General features: G+C 33.5%; 1 protein-coding gene and 1 long non-coding RNA gene across 3 annotated transcripts; one reads left to right on the top strand and one right to left on the bottom strand.

Annotated features, from left to right (window-relative positions):
• Window positions 1-1,002: 1,002 nt before the first annotated feature.
• LOC148605378 (uncharacterized) lies at window positions 1,003-20,428 on the top strand. Of its 2 annotated transcripts, XR_015915913.1 has the most exons (7): window positions 1,003-1,594; window positions 4,291-4,416; window positions 6,378-6,545; window positions 8,136-8,266; window positions 10,608-13,771; window positions 16,220-16,325; window positions 17,012-20,428. It is a non-coding gene; the product is annotated as an uncharacterized LOC148605378 (long non-coding RNA). The 2 variants fall into 2 exon arrangements; XR_015915914.1 differs by lacking the exons at window positions 10,608-13,771; window positions 16,220-16,325; window positions 17,012-20,428 and adding an exon at window positions 10,048-10,601.
• On the bottom strand, window positions 1,590-4,180 carry LOC148605379 (uncharacterized). The gene has a single exon (XM_088548704.1). It carries the CDS (start codon window positions 4,055-4,057, stop codon window positions 2,378-2,380), a length of 1,680 nt encoding a protein of 559 aa, XP_088404830.1. The 5' UTR covers window positions 4,058-4,180; the 3' UTR covers window positions 1,590-2,377.
• Window positions 20,429-20,444: the final 16 nt, after the last annotated feature.

Genomic DNA, 20,444 nt, shown 5'->3' on the forward strand with positions numbered 1-20,444 from the left:
TCTTGAATGATTGATATCTACATTGTGCTTGTATATGTTGGTATTTAATCAAATAAAATCTCTCTCTCTCTCTCTCTCTCTCTCTCTCTCTATCTATCTATCTATCCCAACAACAAATAAGCAGGTAATTACAATATCAACTTCAACAACATGAGATATCATATTTGTTCATACAAATGATACCCAGCCTGACATTGCGATAGTTGCCCGTTTCCAACATGAAACAACCTTAATCTGTCATAAATATTCATCACCTTCATAACAAAACTGTTTATACATCTGAAGCTCCTGAATTCACACCTGTTTTTATGGGGTATATGCTGTTTGTTTTTCTGTGTGTGTGTGTGTGTGTGTGTGTTACTAATGTATGCCATTTTTTTCATTTGTCATACATATGCTCCTTTAGTGTTCCGAACTTTGTTTTTTTTCTCCTCGTTTGGATAGACGTTCTTTTTTTTCCGTCTTCCTTTTATCTAAAAGGAAAAACCTGTTTTAAATTGCAACGTCACTATGTATACCATAATTTTTTTAACAAATGGGTTTTACAACAAATGTTTGTAATCACAAGCAGTTATTATTCACGGAATTTTGACAAACTTTGTATGAATTTTGATCATCATTACAAATGAAAGTTGAATGGTGACCACGGTCCATTACAATGTTAGATATAAAAAGTAATTTGTTTACGTGGTTTAAACGCTGTTTACTTTACGACCATCCTAGGGGAAAATTTTACGACGTCATTGAAAACTATAACAACTAGCAAGATATGACACAGGTTTCAAGGTCATTAATATCTAATGACAAACACATTGAATACACTAAAATAACCATTAATCGTAATATTGTCTGTGTGTTTTTACTTTTTTTCATGTAATGGATACATTGTGTCATAGTTTTTTTTAATTCCTCTTTAGTCTACTCTGGACTTGCCTTTTTATGAGCAACTCGGACGGTGTTTTAAGGAAACCAGAGGACGCCTACCCTACGGTGCACCTGGTGCATGCCCCAGTTTTAATGGAGTCCGAGTTGCCCATTTACTTTTGTTACTTTGTATGTACTTGGTATTTTTGTTTTTTTGTTTTGTTTTGTTTTGTTTTTGTTTTTGTTTTTGTTTTGTATTTTGTTTTGTTTTGTTTTTGTTTTGTTTATTTCCTATAGAATCGTGGTTCCCTTGATTACTCTTTGTTATGTTTACAAAGTCCATTTTGTGTATGTTTAATATTTCAAAATGAACGCCTTATTGACCGGTTTTTTATTGTTCGTTTATCATTATATGCGTATCCGTATGCATCTGACGATATCAGAAATATATCTATACGTGTAGTTGTAATACCCGACCTATGAATGGATAAAAATATTTTGGGATAGTGACGAAATTTGTCGACACGGAAGTAGACAATTGCGCTAATGAGGAAGTACTGTATTTGTCTCTTAATACGATGGATACGAGTTTATATGAATTCAATTATTTAATAATAATTTGGTAATTATTGACTGTGTGGAAATGTATTAAGCTTTCCAAGAGGAAAGGGTCACACATCCTTCTCACCGAATGAGACTTCGCCCATAGCAACATGGCCGTCCACAACAGGTAAATACAATTAAATGGTTTTAAGATGATAGATTCGAAGCACTTTTCACGGTTGTTTTGGTACTTGTAATTTTCCATTATATGTATATGGATCAAAAAGTATGTTTAAGCTGTTAATTTACAGCAATCAATTTTAAAATTGTAACGGTAACAGTCAAAAATGCAACCCAATTATAGTGTACAGCTTAAAGGTAGTTTGGGGGTACATTTTGAGCTAAGTCTATTGTATTTATTAGTTGAACAAAAATTAAATCTCAATCTACAAATTACAAGTGAGGCAACATGCATCATTTCCGTGTAACCAAAATCCATTATTCAACAGCAGTTATATTAAAAAGGCGGTTTAAATGTGTTTAATCGGGAGTCAATTATTTACTTGCCTTCTTGGAATTGTTCCTAATTTAATCACTCCAGAACCTTTGAGCACACCTACACTTGCATGTACTATTTCCCACCAAGTTGTGCTTTAATAAATCGAATGATTTGAGAATACAGAAGATAAGAGATTATATATAATGACAAGCACAAACAGACACAATAAGTTATTCCATTATCGTAGCTACTCTGTCGTCAGTGACAAATTGAAGAAATTAAAAAAGGGCCAAAAAACAATGAGTCTCATTGTAGTTGACTTGTTGACAAAGAAACGCAGGGGTAAATAATTGAACAAATGAATTTCCAGGCTTGGATATGAAAATGAAGTTTGTCCATTATAAATAAACTTCGACACGAAATATTGGTTTCTACAATTACTTCCATGCAATGTAATATTTTGCAATGTCCTTATTTAAGAAGGTGTTTGATTTGCTCGTAAAGATCTTGTTTCCGAATTTTCCCAGAGATTGTCCGTGGAAATGACTCAACAAATACGTGAAAATCTGGTATAAAAGTATCCATCCACAACGTGTCTGGTTTCGCAATAGTGTTGTCTCGTAAAATTGAACTAATTTCATCCCATGATGCCGTCGACCCTTCGTCCCTTATGATACAAGCGCAGGACTTTTGATAAACTGTTTCATCTGGTATGGGGATAACAGCAGCTGCTTTGACTTCTTTGTGTTGCATCAGCAAGCTTTCAATGGAACCTGGCGAAAACCAAAGTCCAATGGCATTACTTATCAACTCAGTTTTTCGCCCAAGGACAACAAGATCTCCGTTTTGAGTAACATAGCCTCTATCCTGAGTATCATACCACCCAGAATCACTAAATGCCAGCGCTGTCTTTTTCGGTTGGTTCACATATCCTTGAAATCGTGTACGTGAACGAACGTATATGTGTCCTACAACATCACGGGACACTATCATCTTATGTTCATTTAAAACTTTAATTTCAACTCCAGGGATAGGTGGTCCGCAGTTAAAATCAATCACGTCCATGGAAGATAATTCGACTTTCATCGCAATAAACGCCGTTTCTGTGCATCCATAAGCATTGAAAAGTTTTTCAGTGATAGATCCGATGCTATTTCCGACAGACCTGTGGACTGGATGTCCACCAACAATTATGCCTTTTAAAGGTTCGATAGTTTTGGAATAAGATTGAACTTTTATCATTTCATATAGGCAATACGGTATAATAAAAGCATGTGTACATTTTTCTTTTTTAATGACTTCTAGAAATGTCTCTGACAGTTTATGAACGTGACCTATACCCATGAAGTTTTCAAGTGTTACATAAGTACATCCGGTGACTAAAAATCCATGTATATAAGCACCACCCCAAGCAAATAGACCGGGGTTGAAAAATACATCATCTTTGCGAAGGTTAACTACTTCGTATGTACCTTGGGTTGATTGCAGAACACCGGAATGTGTCCATTGTACAAGTTTTGGTAACCCAGTTGCACCAGAAGTTTGAAAAATAAGACAAACAGCGTCTGGATCTACTACAGGCAGTTTAATATCATCGGATCCGGCATTTTGCACGTGAGATACTGTGAATGGGAAGTTCTGGTGGGAAGTTGTCGTAATAATATACTCGAGCCCTTTTATAGATGATGTGGATTGTGGAACCTTGCCATGATAGTCCGTGTAACCGACCAAATGTTTTACAATATTTAATTGCTTTGCGGCGTCTTTTCCATCAAATATTAGAGCTTTGCATTTTCCAGAATTTTCAATGGCGAACTTCACATCCACTCCATCCTTTTGTCCGAAGGTCAAACCCATGGAAATACAACCAGCAAAATATATACCAAAATGGCACACTGCCCAGTCACATGTATTTGGCAAGCCGAGTCCTACAATATCGCCAGGTTTTAGTCCGACAGACACAAGTCCTTTAGCGAATTTTACAGACTGGTCATAAAGTTGCTGAAAAGTCAATGCAGTTCGTTGCCCATCACATGAATAAAAAACGAACGCCTCTCTGTTTTTAAACCTTTGTGTAAATTTGCTGAATCGTTCTGGAATCGATTCGTAAATCAGTTTTGTGTTCATCGGTGTATGCAAGTACGAATCCATCTTCTACTGAACAATAAAATAAGTAAAGGCAGGCTTGTTTATATAATGACAGACAACACTAGGTTTTACTATTCAGATTTTGCATTTGTACAAATAAATAAGTTTTGACATTGAACTTCCGTGCCTGTGACTAAAAAGGCAAGTGTAAGTGTAAAATTTAGAACAAGACACACTATACTCGGTGCACAGTCTTAAATCGTGCTTTAACCAAAGTTTTTTTCTAATCATTCTAGGAAAAACACATTTCTGAGGGACGGTGTATTATTATCCACCAGGGAGGACCGGTGCAAATTCAGAAAAATATGAATGTCCTGTATTGATCTGGGATGTAATAAAGCAATGTTTCTAGATTTGAAAAGGTAAACAGAAGAAAAAGAATAACGAACAGTGTAAAGTTTTATTTAAAAACGCATTGATGGCTTTTGCAAATAAGTTATATATATATTTTATTTGTAATTTTGTTATTCATATAGAATTTTTTTTAATGTTGATATTTTGTAAATGTATTTTTAGATTATTCTAAAGAAATAGTGGACAAATAACTATGCTTGCCACAAATACAATAATTTCCCTTCCGGGTTTTTTATTATATTTATCAAAGTTTGCAGTATTACATGTTTTCAAATACATAGATCACTGAGGCATCATTTCTTGCAATGTACATGGTAGAACCTCTCGATGGTGACTTTGTCTTTAATTTTGGTTTTGAGTACTTTATATAAACACTTGATTTTGGGATTAAGATCTTTCTTTATATTTGATTCTCATGTCGCTGATAACAGTTTACCCTTTCAAACACGCGTATAGCATTTTTTTTAAATATGCAATATATATGATTGTTGGGTTTTTTTTTGTATTCTGTTTTTTACTATTGCCTAGATTTTTTCCGTTCAATAATGTAGTAGTTACCCTTCATTATTCTATAAGATTATTTCAAAAGGTGATGGTTGCAGGAAAATGTTCGTATAGAAGTAAGAAAATAGTTTTATGACTTTTAAATTTGTATTTAAAAATATTAAGAATGTCTGATAATATAATAATAAAATTTATCTGGTGATACTTGCGGCTAGATCCTTGCGTTTGTGATTTTGCTATCACTGTCTCTACATATACCTATATACTGTGTTGAATAATTGAAAATAGCCACAAAGATTATTTTTTCACACTTGATAGTCATTTATTTTCTTCTAGAAGGTGAAACTATATTTGTACATATACACAACAATGTACAATGAATTAAAGCTGGTTGTGTCCGTTTTAGTTTGGTGAATGTTGAATGATTTCCTCAGATTTCAAGTTTACATTGTTAAATTAGGCATGTTTTATAATTTCCATTAAGTGTTGAATCAAAACGCTCAGATATAAGCATGAATAAATTTCAAATTTCTTACCCTGACAAGCCTGTTGTTTAAGGGTGTCTGTACATGTGTCATTAAAGGTTATAAAATATAGATTCACCTTCAGTATATACTGTTTAGGACTTACGTAGTAGTCTTTGTAAGAATCATGCAAAATCTGTAAAATGTGATACACCACCAAAAAAAGGCTACATATCTTTGTTTGTTATTAAGTTGATTTATAGGTATATATGATGCAATGTATAATTATTCATTCTAATCTGTCTGCTCTTAGGAGATAATCCACATGGACAATCTAATTGTTTCTATTGTATTTTAGTGTCATTTACAGGGCTATCTCCCTTAATTTTGAATTCTACAGTACATTCTAAAAAATTTTTATCTCTTAAGAGCACAGGCTATATGAAAAGACACATGTTATTTTCTGCTCACGATGACATTTTAAACAAAATGTAGGCTTTCCAATTGTTGTACCAATCTACATTTCTCAGTTCATTTTATTGTGTTATACATAATGTGCATGCAAATGTAAGTTTTTATGCAGCGTAAATTTTACTAATTACCAGTGAATAGCTATTCTATACCAGTTGATTTCCTTAGAGGGGAATAATTACAGGTCATGCGAAGATATCATGTCAATTAATTCATTTTATTTTGGTATAGTTAATAGACATATAATCCATAACCCCAATCCAAAGCGAAAGAACGTTTGGCGGGTGTTAGTATTTGTGACTTATCCAGATATCATGCATACATATCAGATTTTAAGGGCTAAAATACCTTCTACACTTAACCCACATAATCTATGCGCAAGACTCTGCACATGTAATATATACATTGTGGGTTATTTATACATTCAATGTTTATGATTCCTTTTTGCTGGAATTGATTGTCAATGTGTTAGTAGTTTGAAAAAGTTCATTAAAATTAGGTAAGTTCTAATACTAGAAATATAATTTCAGGTTCCATGACGTATTCAACTTTACTCCAGATGAATAGCCAAGAGTTATCAATTTGTATCAAAAGAGGTCATACCACAAAAGGAAGACTGGGATGGACTTTGATGTCAAGACTTGAAATAAAGATTGTGCAGTAATAGTTTGCATACTCGACATCTATGTGTAGCCGGTGTAAGTCCATTAACAAGATCATTCTGGTGCTTATTTAACAAGTACAAGTTAAAAATCGTATGCACACATATCACATTCACAGTGGGTATATATATATATTTATATTTGGAGAGCAATTTGGAAAAAGGCCTCCCATTCAGATTTTTAATGTACCTACCTAACACACGGCTAATTTTGGTATTGATTAAAGAAAATGCATCACATTTCTTAAAAATCTCGCGAGATCAAATATATGTCGAAAAGTTTGTAATTATACATTGAGATTCAATATATTTTTTTTAACTTTTGATGCTGAATCATATCTTTTATTAATAGAAAGATAAAACATTGTCATAAAAAGGGAAAATCTTAAATAAAAAAAAATATTACACCATAAATAATTAAATGCAACAACATTATTGTCGATCCCCCTTAAAACAGCACAAAAACATTATATTACTTTAGATTTCTTATCAAAATAACCTATTTGAACTTTCATAAGTCTTTTTTTTTAATCTTATTTCGAATACATTTAAGCGATTTATTCACTTAAAGAAGATCAATGATGTGACTTAATATTTTAACAGGCAGTGGAGCTGTCTTTTGGATTGTTTTTCGTGTTTATCCCGGCCTCGTTTTATTCATTGTGTAAATTGAAATATTCCTTAAAAAGACATAATATGTGCGTTGAATGCATTCCCTGCCTCTGAAACGTATTCAAAGCCAATAAATTGGCATCACTGTATTATATGCCAATCTGTCACACAGCAAAAACTAACCGCTTTTCAACTCATAAAATATTTCCAACTTTTATAAATGCTTTAAGACAGGAAAGGTGATGTATTATAGAATGTTACTTACTGCATTTGATCCATTCGATGACATTCCTTCAAACAAAATTAGGCATCACAACAGTTATTACAAGACTCATACAAGTAAACGACATCTTACATTCTTTATTTTGATTGTCTGTTTTCCATGTCTGCTTTTTTTCCCTGGATTGCATCCTTTTGATTTCCGCTAGAATTTCGGTTCTGTTGATTACCCCTCAATCTCAATCGAGTTTTTATTATACTCGAAGAAAAACTTCTTTTTTGGGTACATGTCAAACCATTTGACTATATCTAATACCTTACACAATTGGCCGTCTTGCATTTTGTGCAAAAAGATGGGAAACTCTATCGTGTTCATATGTATTTCAAAAATACAGCTTAAATATTTCGGGGACAACATAGTTGTTCGTGTGGAATCATGGTCAGGGGAAGTCAAAGTTTGTATCAAGTAGTTTTTTCACAACTGTCTTAGGCACTCAGAGTTATTAGTTTCAAAACTGAAAAAAAGAATGTGTAAAACTACGAACGTCTGCGTAAACTTCAGAAAAAGAGACCAAAATACTGTATTTGGAAGCTTCAGTTCTAAGACGCTTGTATATATTGGCAAATGTTAAGGTTTGTCCAAATGCATTGTGTCATTGCTTACAAAGACTCTAGTCACACTCTGTATTGACATCTCTTTGCAATTGCACTAAATCGAAGGTCATAATTTCAATTGAGCACTCATACTTTCATAGATTCTTTGCTTCATATGACGAGGTTCGATTGTACATTGTAGCTGACAACCCTTGATATATACCCACTGTTTTCTACCATTACGATGTCAAAGTTGACATGAACACTGAAACAATAGATGGAAAGGATTCTTTTTACTCAATAGTTAGTGCCGCATTTCATGTTTGTGAGGAGGTAAGTCGCAATAAAGATTAAATGTTTGGCAACGCAATCACAGAATCACCAGTTGTCGAATAAAAGCCCAGCCAATAGGCATAGAACTGACTGATACTGTTCAGTACAACTACGCTTTTTCTAAGCTAATGGAATGTCTTGTTTCCTTTCCATGCCGTATCCTCTCTTTGGTACTTCTTTAGAAATTTACAACGTACTATTGTTGAGCTACTATGGAAATTACCTACAATAGACAGACAGAAAATTATTTTGTGTACTGTGTTCAACAACCAGAAATACAATATCAGTGGTGTGCTGATATATGTGAGCAGGCATGTTGACCATTTTCTGTGCATACTTGAGCGTCTGTTTTCAGTAACACATTCTGCGGTTTGGTAGCTTTTATCCTCTGCCGTGTTTTAATTCATCATTAGGAATAAATTGGGAAATGGGAGTCTTTGATATCTGTTGGTAGATACAGATTTATATTTAGTCAATCCTATTTACCAAGTGCTTTCAAGAAAACAACTTAACTGTGTCGTACGAAGTTTTATACTTCTGTGTAAGACATATACCCGACTGGTGCTTCTACTTTTGAGGTTGTATTAGGTAACAGTCAAGATTGTCTCGAAATACGTTAAGTGTTTTGCCATGCCGCATACAACATTTGACAGCTTTATGAGCCGTTCTCTCACATTGGGCAATCATCAAAATTTAAATCATCAAAGAGCAAAAAAGCAACCTCGGGTAAAAAATGGAGAAATTTTAAGAATGGGCATTGATAATTAGCCTCTAACTTCTTAAAGCATTATAAGGTTTGCTTATTAATAGTGGAGATTGAAAAAGATATATGGCTTTCATTTGCATTCATTATTCTCATCGTTGCCTTACCTTTCTGACTCTAATAAAATACGCCCCTCAGACCCCTAATGGATACCTGTCGTCTTACACGACATGTTTTATTCTGCCTACTGCATGAAGTTGCCAGTGGTCTGTTGTGTTGGTTTAGCTTCCGATTAAGATATTCGTAGTTGTATGTTTGTCTAACTAAAAGGGGAACAGTTTAAAGAAATTCAGCGAGCATGCTCACAATACCTAACACACAAACATTTACACACTTTAGTATATTCAACCCTTAACATGTATGTAAAAAAAAAAATATTGCCCATTGACCGCTGTACGTGAAATAAATCTAAGATATTATTGGTACTAATCATTCACTAAAGTGGGAAGTAAATCGGTAACAAAACGGAGGCGTTAGCTAGGCCACAAGACTTAATGACGGACGCACGGACAGACGGACGGACGCTAGGGCAGAGGTACAGACGTACGCACAGATACTTGAACGGACCAAAACATCAAATATCCGAAACTTTTCGTTGCATATCATAAATAAGATTATAAGTTTAAAACCTTTTGCCGCGTTTTTTGCGTTAAAACAAAACAGCATTTCTTGCAATAAAGGGGCGAACAACCTCGATCTTAGGTTTACAAAAATAGATAAATATTTTCTTTTGACGAAGACATAAGTTTTGTTTATGTTTATAAAGCAAGAATAAAATGCCTGTCGTTTAATATGTAAACCCCCAAAAAATTTGTTTTTTTACAAAAAAATGCGTTTTGTCATAAATTCTAAAGAATTTCTAGAATGTAAATTCAAAAATGAATAAAGCTAAGATTTAAATTAATTAAAAAAACAATTTCGATATAATTTTAAAATATGGTTTACTTTTAAACGACGTTTTCATTTAAATTTTATATGATTTTGAAATACTAACTTTTTGCTGTTTATTTTTTTTTAGTTTAAAAAAATGTGACCACTCCCATTTTTACGACCAATTGTTAAAGTACGATTAAAGACCTTTCCAAAGGTATATAATATAGCCGTGTGTTAGGTAGGTGCATGAAGAACCTGGATATCCCTTGTTCGGTACTCGCCTATATGATTCAACTATGTAGGGAATTAATTATTGTTACGTTACCTGTTTGTTTGAAATAGTGTATTCTTTACACAGAACAAAAGAGAGGCTTGCTTCTTATTTTACTACAAATAAAAGCACAATCAAGCAGACATTTTTATAAACAAGCATTCATAAAATTTAAAAAAAAAAACATATATTGGTGCTACATATTTCTGCATCTGTACATTTTATTAGTAGCAAGAATAATCAAGATGTCACAGATAAGGACCAAAAACATTGATTCTTATGAAATTTTTGTCTCTAAAGGAAATCCAGATCTATTTGAACCATTCTAGTTAAATTCTCATCCTATGTCAACGCAATCCAAATTCATATTGGTATTGATTTTGTGGACCAATTAATGGTCCCAAAGTTAACAAATTGTATTATTTATTTTGCAGTCTCTGAAGAGCCAATACTGACGAAATTCACGGGAAATTGTTGCTTGAAATAAATGTTTGCTAGCAAAAGTTTCTTTGCATCTTTTTCTCTTAAAGATACAAAATGTCAGGAAAATGGCACAAACCTTACTGCTTTAATTTTTTAAAGTTTGTAAGAAAAGTTCTAATACATTTAATTTCATGTGACCTATTTACAATTATGCAGCTTCCTTTCAGAGTTATGGTACTTAAAAACTTCAGTACAGAAAGAGTAATCAAGGGAACCAAGGTTATAGCAGTAATCAAAAGAATGTAATCCAGGGACAAAGACCAGACATGAAAAACAGACATACACAACAAAGAACATAAAGTAACTAAAATCATACATACAAAGTAACAAAAGCAAATGAGCAACTCGGACTTCACTAAAAACTGGGAGCATGGTCAAGGTGCACCGGTAGGATAAGCATCTTCTGCTTTTCTAGAATATCTTTTTTCAATGTAACTGATAGATACCACACAATCAGTTTCTATTAAAAAATGAGAGTCAAGAATTAGAGCAAGAAATTTTACCAAGCTCACCTACGCTGCAGAGTTAAGGACGTTTTTCGCGAGGATATTGTAAGGGACAGATAACTCAATTACTTTCCCGTTTAAATGACGTCATCACTAGAGTGTCCCCAAACACCTTTGAGGATAACGGTTTACTTGATGATGAAAATATCTCAACTAGTAATTAACATGATATCAAATTTTCATTTTTTGACTTTATGATAACTTTATTAAAAAAAAACAAACGTTGTTTTTGTGTGAAATCCTGAAAACAGGTCGTGGTAAAGCTCCGCCTTATTTTGACAATTGTTCAATCAAATTCTATAATTGCAAATCAATATCAGTTTAATGCTTGACACCGAAATAGACAGCAACAGCATCAACACATTATCAAAATTTGAAAGAAATCTGGAAGATACCAACAGTTTCAGTGAGTAAGTAAAGATTGTAACTATTTCAGTTTTCGACAATTACCCCATTAATGGACTATAAAAAGGTGCTCGAGACTAAAACGGGTCTTTGTTGTTGGCTGACTTCAGCAGTTCAGGAGTGTATGCACGTGGTCAATGTTTATTATTGAATTCTGTGCAAATTACATTGGAATTATTTCAATATTTGACTTATTTTATACCTACAACTATTTTCAATTCCCTCATCCAATGTTTAATAACCCAAAAAGTTATGGTATTAGACGAGAATTTAAATGGAAGAGAAAAAAGGGAGGGTCTCTATAAATACGTGTTTATCTCTAGGTTTTTTTCATAAAAAGTGCAGTTAAAGAGAAGAAATGTGACAGGGTTGCAGAGTACATTAGGCCCTGGACTTGTTATCTCCAAGTGTTTGATTGACCAGGGCAGGGACTTTCTATTTCAGCATTATTTTATATTGACCAAGGCCAAGACTAAAGCATTGCTTCAGCCAGAGGGGGTGCAAGCTCACCCTCTTTTTGCTTATAATATTTAAAATTCCAAGAGAAAATCGGCTAAAATTGGATGTAAACCCCCTTGAAAGATGAAACTGTATTCGAGTACACCCCTTTCAAAATTACTGCCTTCGGCTCTGTGAAGCCACTAGAATTACAGGAGCTTGCTTCTATCGATTGCCAATTACTATCAAGTATGGGTAAATACTTGATAGTATTTGGCCAGTGGTAGAAACAAGTCTGTATAATCTTTACAGGCTAAGCCCAGGAATTTCACAATTTTCCAGCTTTCAGGCATTCCTCATATATACATGTAGCTTGGAGACCATGCAAAAAGCTCATCGACATATTTTGTAAACATTCGCACTGTCATTTAGAAGCTCAACACCGCTTGTATGAATTGTGTCACATTTGTGTGTATACTCAACAACAATAAATGAAACTTCCCTACAATGCCCTGAATGTAATATTCCAAGCAACAAGACCTTGGCTTGTCATGCATGGCCAGCAAACTGCCAATGTGCATGTGTATGTAGATGTAATTTCTATGTTCTTTAAGTCATGCCCCCTCCTCAAATGACAAAAATATTTAATGCACCCACAATGATATGAGTTTAATTCATAAATCACAATAGTTTATTCAGTACAAGTGTGTGTGTATATGCTTTATATTATGATCGATATGTACAAGCTCAACATTTTCTGTGTAAACATGTTTGTATTAGTGGCATGTACTTAACCTATGCTGTTAAACAGAGGTTTCTCTTGACCAATTTAGCTTTGCGCTACACCATGCTTTCATCATCTAGCACCATGCTGCCCTCATCATGAATTTTACAATGTGCCCCCAGGCGGCCAAACCCAACTTTCAAGATTAATTTGATCATTTTCAACTAATTTGCATATTAACATGTACTCCTTTTCACCCATTTACATGTATAATACTTTTACCATAATATACTCGGGTGAAGAATATTTATTGCATGTTTCAGTAAATAAATTGCCCTAGTGTCAAGTGGGGTATCCTCAGTGAAACCCTCTGGGACAGTGGAGTGCTCTCAAAATATTTAAATAACCATGCCTTCACAAATTTCTGTGGAAAACACTATTACATGCATCTGTGATTGAACTAATTGGTTTAACTTAGTCATCTACATATCTGGTCCATCTTTCCTTTTATTTCAATCTAGACCTGTTGAGGTTAGACACAGCAACAACGACTGTTTATTAATATTACAAATACAAATACAGATATTTGATTTAGCCCAAACACTGTTACAATAAGTGATTTTGGCCAATCTTAAAATTTTATGAATTGAATATATTGAACATGTGTTATATATAGTGTATAGTAGTTACAAATACATGTAGACAACTTATACATTTTTAACAATTCAATTATGCCAATAAGGAGTCAGTACATAGTGTGTTTCTCTTTCTATATTTTAAGCTTATCAATAAAAAATATCAAATTTTGATTTTTAACATCTACGGTTTTAGAACTATACTGACTAACATATGTACATGGAATGGCGATGCAGAAAAGTTGGGTGGTTGGAACACTCCACCCCCCAATTTAATCAGAAAGTTTTATATTTTAGCAAATTTATTCAAAAAGGAGCCTTAAACCCAACACCCTGTTCCTTAATCTCCAGATTCGCATCTGTTCATGTGCTGATGTACATATAGTATATGTAAAGTTTATTTACATGTAGGTACTAATGTATTAACAATATCTTTAATTACATGCCTATAGCCTTATAGGTAATGTTAAAAACATATACTTGAAACATGTTTTGCTTGACACTATATTTTTTTATATGTTATATTACTAACTATTGATGCAATGGGTTAAATACATGTATAGTGTAATGACATACGGAAATTTTACATAGATTTTCCACATTTGTGAAGTAAATACTACACTTTTAAGAATAATTGATGAAGTGAATATTTATCTTCAAAATGTTCACTGATATTGAACATACGAGAAATGTACCATTGTGATTCGTTTATACATGTTATGCATGTACATGTCTATGTGTGTGTTGTAACCAGAACATTTTTTGTTTTGGCCAAAATAGTTTTGAGCGTAAAGTCTTAATAAATTGTTTTTCAGAAAATGAAATATTTTACTGTTTACAGTAACATACATCATTATTAAATACCATTGTTTGTTTTGCTGCATGGGTAATAGCAACTTATTTCTACATGTTTGTTCATGAAGAATCAGACCCCTTTCCCACAATCAAAAAATTATAGATTTTATCACAAATTGACTTTTTCTCAATGCAATACTTCTGCAATGTTCATGTACATTTGGACATATACATATGTACAATTACATTGGATACGAGAATTAGATTGAATGTGTGATTGTAGTTAAATGTTTTCGCATATACATGTATTTTTATGAACTTGGGATGGAAGTCAATCAAATAAACCGTACTTGTACTAGTCCAAACCACAAAATTGAAACCTTATAATGTGCTAGCGAACAGAAACAACAACCAGCAAGAATTCGACCCAATTCAGACACATTATTCTAATTCAAAGCCGATCACCTGTCAAGTATCTCTTCCATTTAAAAACAATGTATACATGTACATGCTGCATACTTACAATGTAGCAGAAAAGCACAACTACCAATATTAGAGTCTGTTGTGTTATCTTGTCAGGATTTAATAAAATACAGGACCTCCTACAATCAAGGTGGTAGTCCGAGTTTGCTCTGACATCCAAAGGGTGATTTGCCAGACAAGCCAGGGCAATGTGAAGTCAGAGTTTGTCCCATATAAAAAAAACTCCATTTTTGTGTGTGTTTCAAGGCGATAATTTACTACATGTACTTTATTGTCTCTTGAAAAGTTTTAACTAGGTATATAATGAAAGTTTATATTTTTAACAATATTATGTGTAGGCTTTTCTGCAGTAATTGGTGCTATGAAAATGGAAACTTATAAAAAAAAATAACAAAATATTGTGATCTTGAACTTTATTAATATGATTTTTTTAAACTAAGAAGTATACAGATTGCATACAGAATGAACACCATTCAATAGTGTTGTCTGTTGTTCATGCAACAACGAATAACTGTCTTTCTTTGATTTTACTTAACTTCAAGTTTCAACTTATACCTAGTGTTTTTGATATAAGACAAGCTCTTACATCCAACGGTCCCAGTTTGTCTGGCAAACTTAGAGCAATCTCGAATATCAAGACGGTAACCAAGTTGAAATCAAGTAACCAAAAACAGGCCCAAAATGGAGGATTGGGCACAATACATTGCCTCATTATGGAATTTTACTTTTGGAGACTATAGCTTTTATTTCGTGGAATGAATTTCCCAAAGGCAGTTATCTGAATTAAGAAAAATAAAAATGTGAATTTCTAGCATTTTATACATGTACATGTATACATGAATTTTCCCCATTCTACACATTCTATAATTTGTGTATTTCACATAGGCCCATGCAATAATATCCTGAGATATTCTATGGCCATTGCCTCAGCCCAATACGACAGTCGTTGGACAAAATACTGAGCCAATATGGAAAAAAATATATAAACCCTACAATATTGCACTATGTCATAGGCTAGGGATGTATGTAAGGATGGATGTACAAACACATGTATATTCCCCAAAATATCCAACAGTATTGCAATATAACACCTGTTATTTCAAATTTGAATTAAAATTTGATTTTTAAAGTGCCCTTTTAATATCAATGTGGATTTAAAGTGATATGCTTGTACAATGCAGGGAATGACGTTTAAGGTTTCCTATTGCCTGGGACAAGTAAAACTCCCAAATCAGACAAGTAAAAGTAATATTATACTTGCCCCGAGGACAACCAAATTGCTTTAAATTTTTAACATGCATTTACTAAAGGATAACCTAGGTTTGGGCAAGTAGAATTTTCATCAATTTGCCCAATAGGATAAGGTTCATAAAATGATAACATCATACCCTACAATATACTTGTATATGCACTGGCTATAAAGTACATAATTACTCTATGACTTATTTTACATTACAGATAGATGTTTTTTTCCTAGAAAGGAAGCTTTGTTTCATATTTGGTTTTTTTTTTTTTTCAAACATTCCATATGTATTTTGGTATGTAGAATATTAATATTATTTTTATTTACTTTGTAGTGCAAGAATCAAATATGCTGTGACAGATTTCTTATGCCTGTTTAACATCCATGTGTGTTTATACAAAGATCAATGGTAGATGGCCTATGATAATTTCTGACAGAAGGTAACATAAATCAGCAAGAGAAAATGATTAATGACTACATTAACATTTGTTGTCATGCCTTTCTTATAGGACTGAAAAAAATGGCACTGTCATTATTGTGGTTGTCCATAGACATCTGCTTTATTTTTTTTTTGTGGGGGGATGGTTATGCAATTAACTTAAATATAAGGCAGTTGATCTTTTTTATTTTTACATTTTACAACAAGGCTCCAAACCACAGCAGGAAAATTGGTATGGAGTATGAGGTTTATGCCCCAAACCGTTTGGAAATTAGGGGCTGATAGGGAACAAAACCGCATGTTCCTGATGTTTGGAAATAAAATGGTATGGGTCTCTGAAATTATACTTCAATGTGCCATACCTTCAACTGATGGTTTAGAATATTTTGGAGATCGTGACTAGAACAGATCACAAATTTACGTCCAAAAAGAGCCAAGGGATTTTGGTCAAATTCTTATCCATATGCAAATATCTAACCACAATTAAATTTGAAAACTACATGTATATCAAGCTTGAGTGATTTGTTAAATTTGTGTCCAAAGTGTCAGGGTTCAGTCTTTGCGGTTATATCAAGCAGTGCACTGTGTGTAGGGTACTGAATATGCTATAATCATGACAATACACTTTACATTCCGGTGCTCACTCTGTTACAATATTTTTTTCTAAATTTTGGCAAACTTTTGCAGGATTTAATATGGACTGGTCCATCTTTTATGGTCATGGGATACTTACACAATTCAGAAAGGAGACGATGCCCTACACAGCTAATCTTCGCAGCGTACCAAACAGTTAAAAATGATACTGAAGTAGACAAATTGATTGAACAACGCATTAGGATAATTTCATCAACTGAAAGTTTCTTTCTTTTTGTCATGATTTCCATGATCTTACCGAAAACATATAAAAGTCATTTTTTGCTTAAATTTTCAAGGGTCATAACTCTAATAAGGTGTCACAACACAACTTCTATATCATGAAAATATTATTCCATGTTAAGTGGACATGGTGTTTCTTAGGAACTGAATGACCTAGTCCATACTCATTAATTGCTCATTTACTTTTGTATCTTTGTACGTTTTATTTTGGTTTATGGTTTTTCGTTGTGTATGTCTGTTTTCCCTGTCTGGACTTTGACTCTGGATAGCATACCATTGATTTCTGCTATAATATTGGTTCCTTCGATTACTTATTCAACAGTCTGAAAAGGTCCGAAATGACAACGGACCGGACACACTGTTCTCTTATAAAGCTATGGTGTCCACAGATTGGAATCTTAGCAGCTCCATCCTGGTATGGATAGAGGCCCGACAATTCCAACAAAATAAACCCAATTGCACGTTGAGTCTGCTGACCATTTATTCCGGTACAAAATTTCGGACTATTTCAAATGATCAAATTACTTTAAATGATATGTTTGATTTCATCGATGACGAACCAAATTGTACTACATCAAAATGTGGAATTAAAAATTGCAAAACGTACATTATTCTAATAACAGGCTCTTTCCTGACTGGTACCTTTACGAACACTACCTTTCACACAAGAAGTCTTGATGACTGAAGTAGTAAATCGACGAACTTAATCTATGGAATAGAGTAGGATGTCGATGATACACATTAACTTTTAAACAAACAACAGTGCCTATACTTCACCTATTGTATCCAAATTTTTCATTATAAAATGCTATTGCAGGATCTCAGATTGAGGACTTCAAGGGTAAACCACCTAACTGCAAAAACAAACTCTCTATCAAAATTTGGTCCTTCCGGTCATGTCATTACAGGGATTTAAACATCATAGAAAACTAATCTCTCCTTAAGATCCTTTCCAAAGGTCTCAAGTGCCTTGAACTACGCTCCGTAAATTGGAATTATAACTTTAAAATTCTTATGCATGCCACGGAGGACTATGCAAGAAAATGGATAAAAAGATTCACTGTCAGAGTTGGTAAAGGCTTTGAGATCTTTGATTTTGAAACGTATGAAATTTCTAAGTAAGTCAATGAGTGTCCATGCTACAACAGCTTTCAAAGGCCAAGAAGTTGCGAAAACATTGTCTACTGTACAGGACAAATATGTTGTTGTTCCAGCAGGCAAAGCCAAAAATAACATTGTTTTGTCCGTAAAAAGCATTACATTCAATGTTCATTATCAGAGGTAGACGTGGAAAATAAGAGTAATAATATAAGACCTGTACTGCTACCACACTCTCCAAAGAAGAGATAGTGAAAAACCATAGATCAGCGCTGCCCGTTTTTAGTATTTCTACCAAAGACGATGATTGTGATCTATCGTCTATGTACTGGGTTTCTAAACTTCACAAGAATCCATAGAAACAACGGTTAATAGCTGGATGGTAACAAAACCTATTTCAAAACTTTTAACTTCTATAAGCACAGTTGTCAAAGTGGTTCTCCAGAAGCCTTTTTGTTAGAATTATAGCGCGATACAAAACATCTGCATAGTTCTGGCAATCCCCAAAATTAGGAGTGTAAAACATTATACAAAACTGGTACTACACAAACAGTATACCTAGATACAGAAACGTAGTACTTGGTAGAGATTATTCATTCTTTGTAAAAACGATTTCAAATTATTTAACAAATATACCGAAGAAGATGTTTTCAAAATGCTGGAATATTTGATCGACAATATATGTGACCAGTATGGTGGAACGTTTTATCAACAAACGGTCGGCATTCCAATGGGAACAAATTGTCCTCCTCTACTCGCTGAGATATTCCTTCATTATTTTTAGGCTGACTTTTAGCTGATCTTATCCAAAGGAAAAAACATCGTTTAGCCAAAGCCTTTGTGCCCAGTTTTCGCAACATATTCGTATTACCGTTAAGCCATCCTAGTTTTGGATATTTTCTACATCGCAACCTTCCTAAAAGAACTTGAGAATACTACAGACACTGTAGAAGTCTCATACCTTGACCTACAAATAAAGATCGACGGTAAGGAAAAACTATTGACAAAACTATACGACAAACGCGGTGACTTTTCATTTCGTATTGTCAACTTTCCTTTCATCTACGGTATATCCCTTCAACACCTGCGTTTGGAGTTTTCATACCATAACTCATATGTTATGTCAGGGCTTGCCGTAACTACACAGACTATTTGTGGCGCGCTAGTTATATTCTTTGTTGCGTGTGTCTGTTTTCCCTGTCTGATCTTTGTACCTGAATTACATTCTCCTGATTTCCATCAGAATCTTGGTTCCTTTGATTCTAAATTTGACAAAAAGTTAGGTTTTTGTTAAATTTTGACGATTATGTGAATAAAGAGCTGTGGGGACTTAAACCCAGTAAAGCACATGTTTATGTGGAATTCCAAGATTGCGCTGATATTTTAACAAAGCCAATTACATACATTTTAACCTTTCTTTTACCGATGGTATAGTCCCTGGTGATATGAATATTGCCCATGTTTGTCCCATTTTCCAAAAGAACAGCAGACTTGATTTTGGAAATTATACACCTGTAAGTATTCTGGTTCTGATTTCTTCAATTTGGGAAAGATCAGGTAATTCCCAACTAAACACAAACTTAGTTCGAAACAATTTATGATTCAGCATACAGTCCGATTTTAGAAATTCGCATTCTACTGATACGTGTTTGATACATTTGTTGGATCATATAAAATCATAACCATCTAAGGGTCATACACTGGTATGACGATTGACCTACAGAAAGCTTTTGACACAGCTCACCACAACATACTATGTAATATACTTAACAAATATGGGTGTGAAATCTACAAAATGGTTTAAGTCTAATCTTATGGTAGAAAACAAATGGTCAGTGGAAACAGAGCTAAATCAAGTTTTAAAATATATCTAGTGTTCTTCAAGGAAGTATATTTGGCCCTTATTTTTTATGATATATTAACGATATGTTCAGAAGTGTTAGTTCTGAATTTAAACTATTACTTTATGCTGATGATATCACAATTTTATATTCACAGAATAATTTTAAGGTAATATCACCTAGTCTTGGTAAAGAATTTGAGTCACTACATTTGGGAAAAAACGAGTGCAATCCATTTGGCTAAAACGAAAACCTTCAAAAATAGACACATTGAACGTTGTCTGCAATAATAACACTATTTTGTC

This window comes from Perna viridis, chromosome 10 (genome assembly GCF_037379345.1).
Source record: "Perna viridis isolate PV_CMFRI_1.1 ecotype Kerala chromosome 10, ASM3737934v1, whole genome shotgun sequence".
In the NCBI taxonomy this organism is placed as follows: domain Eukaryota; kingdom Metazoa; phylum Mollusca; class Bivalvia; order Mytilida; family Mytilidae; genus Perna; species Perna viridis.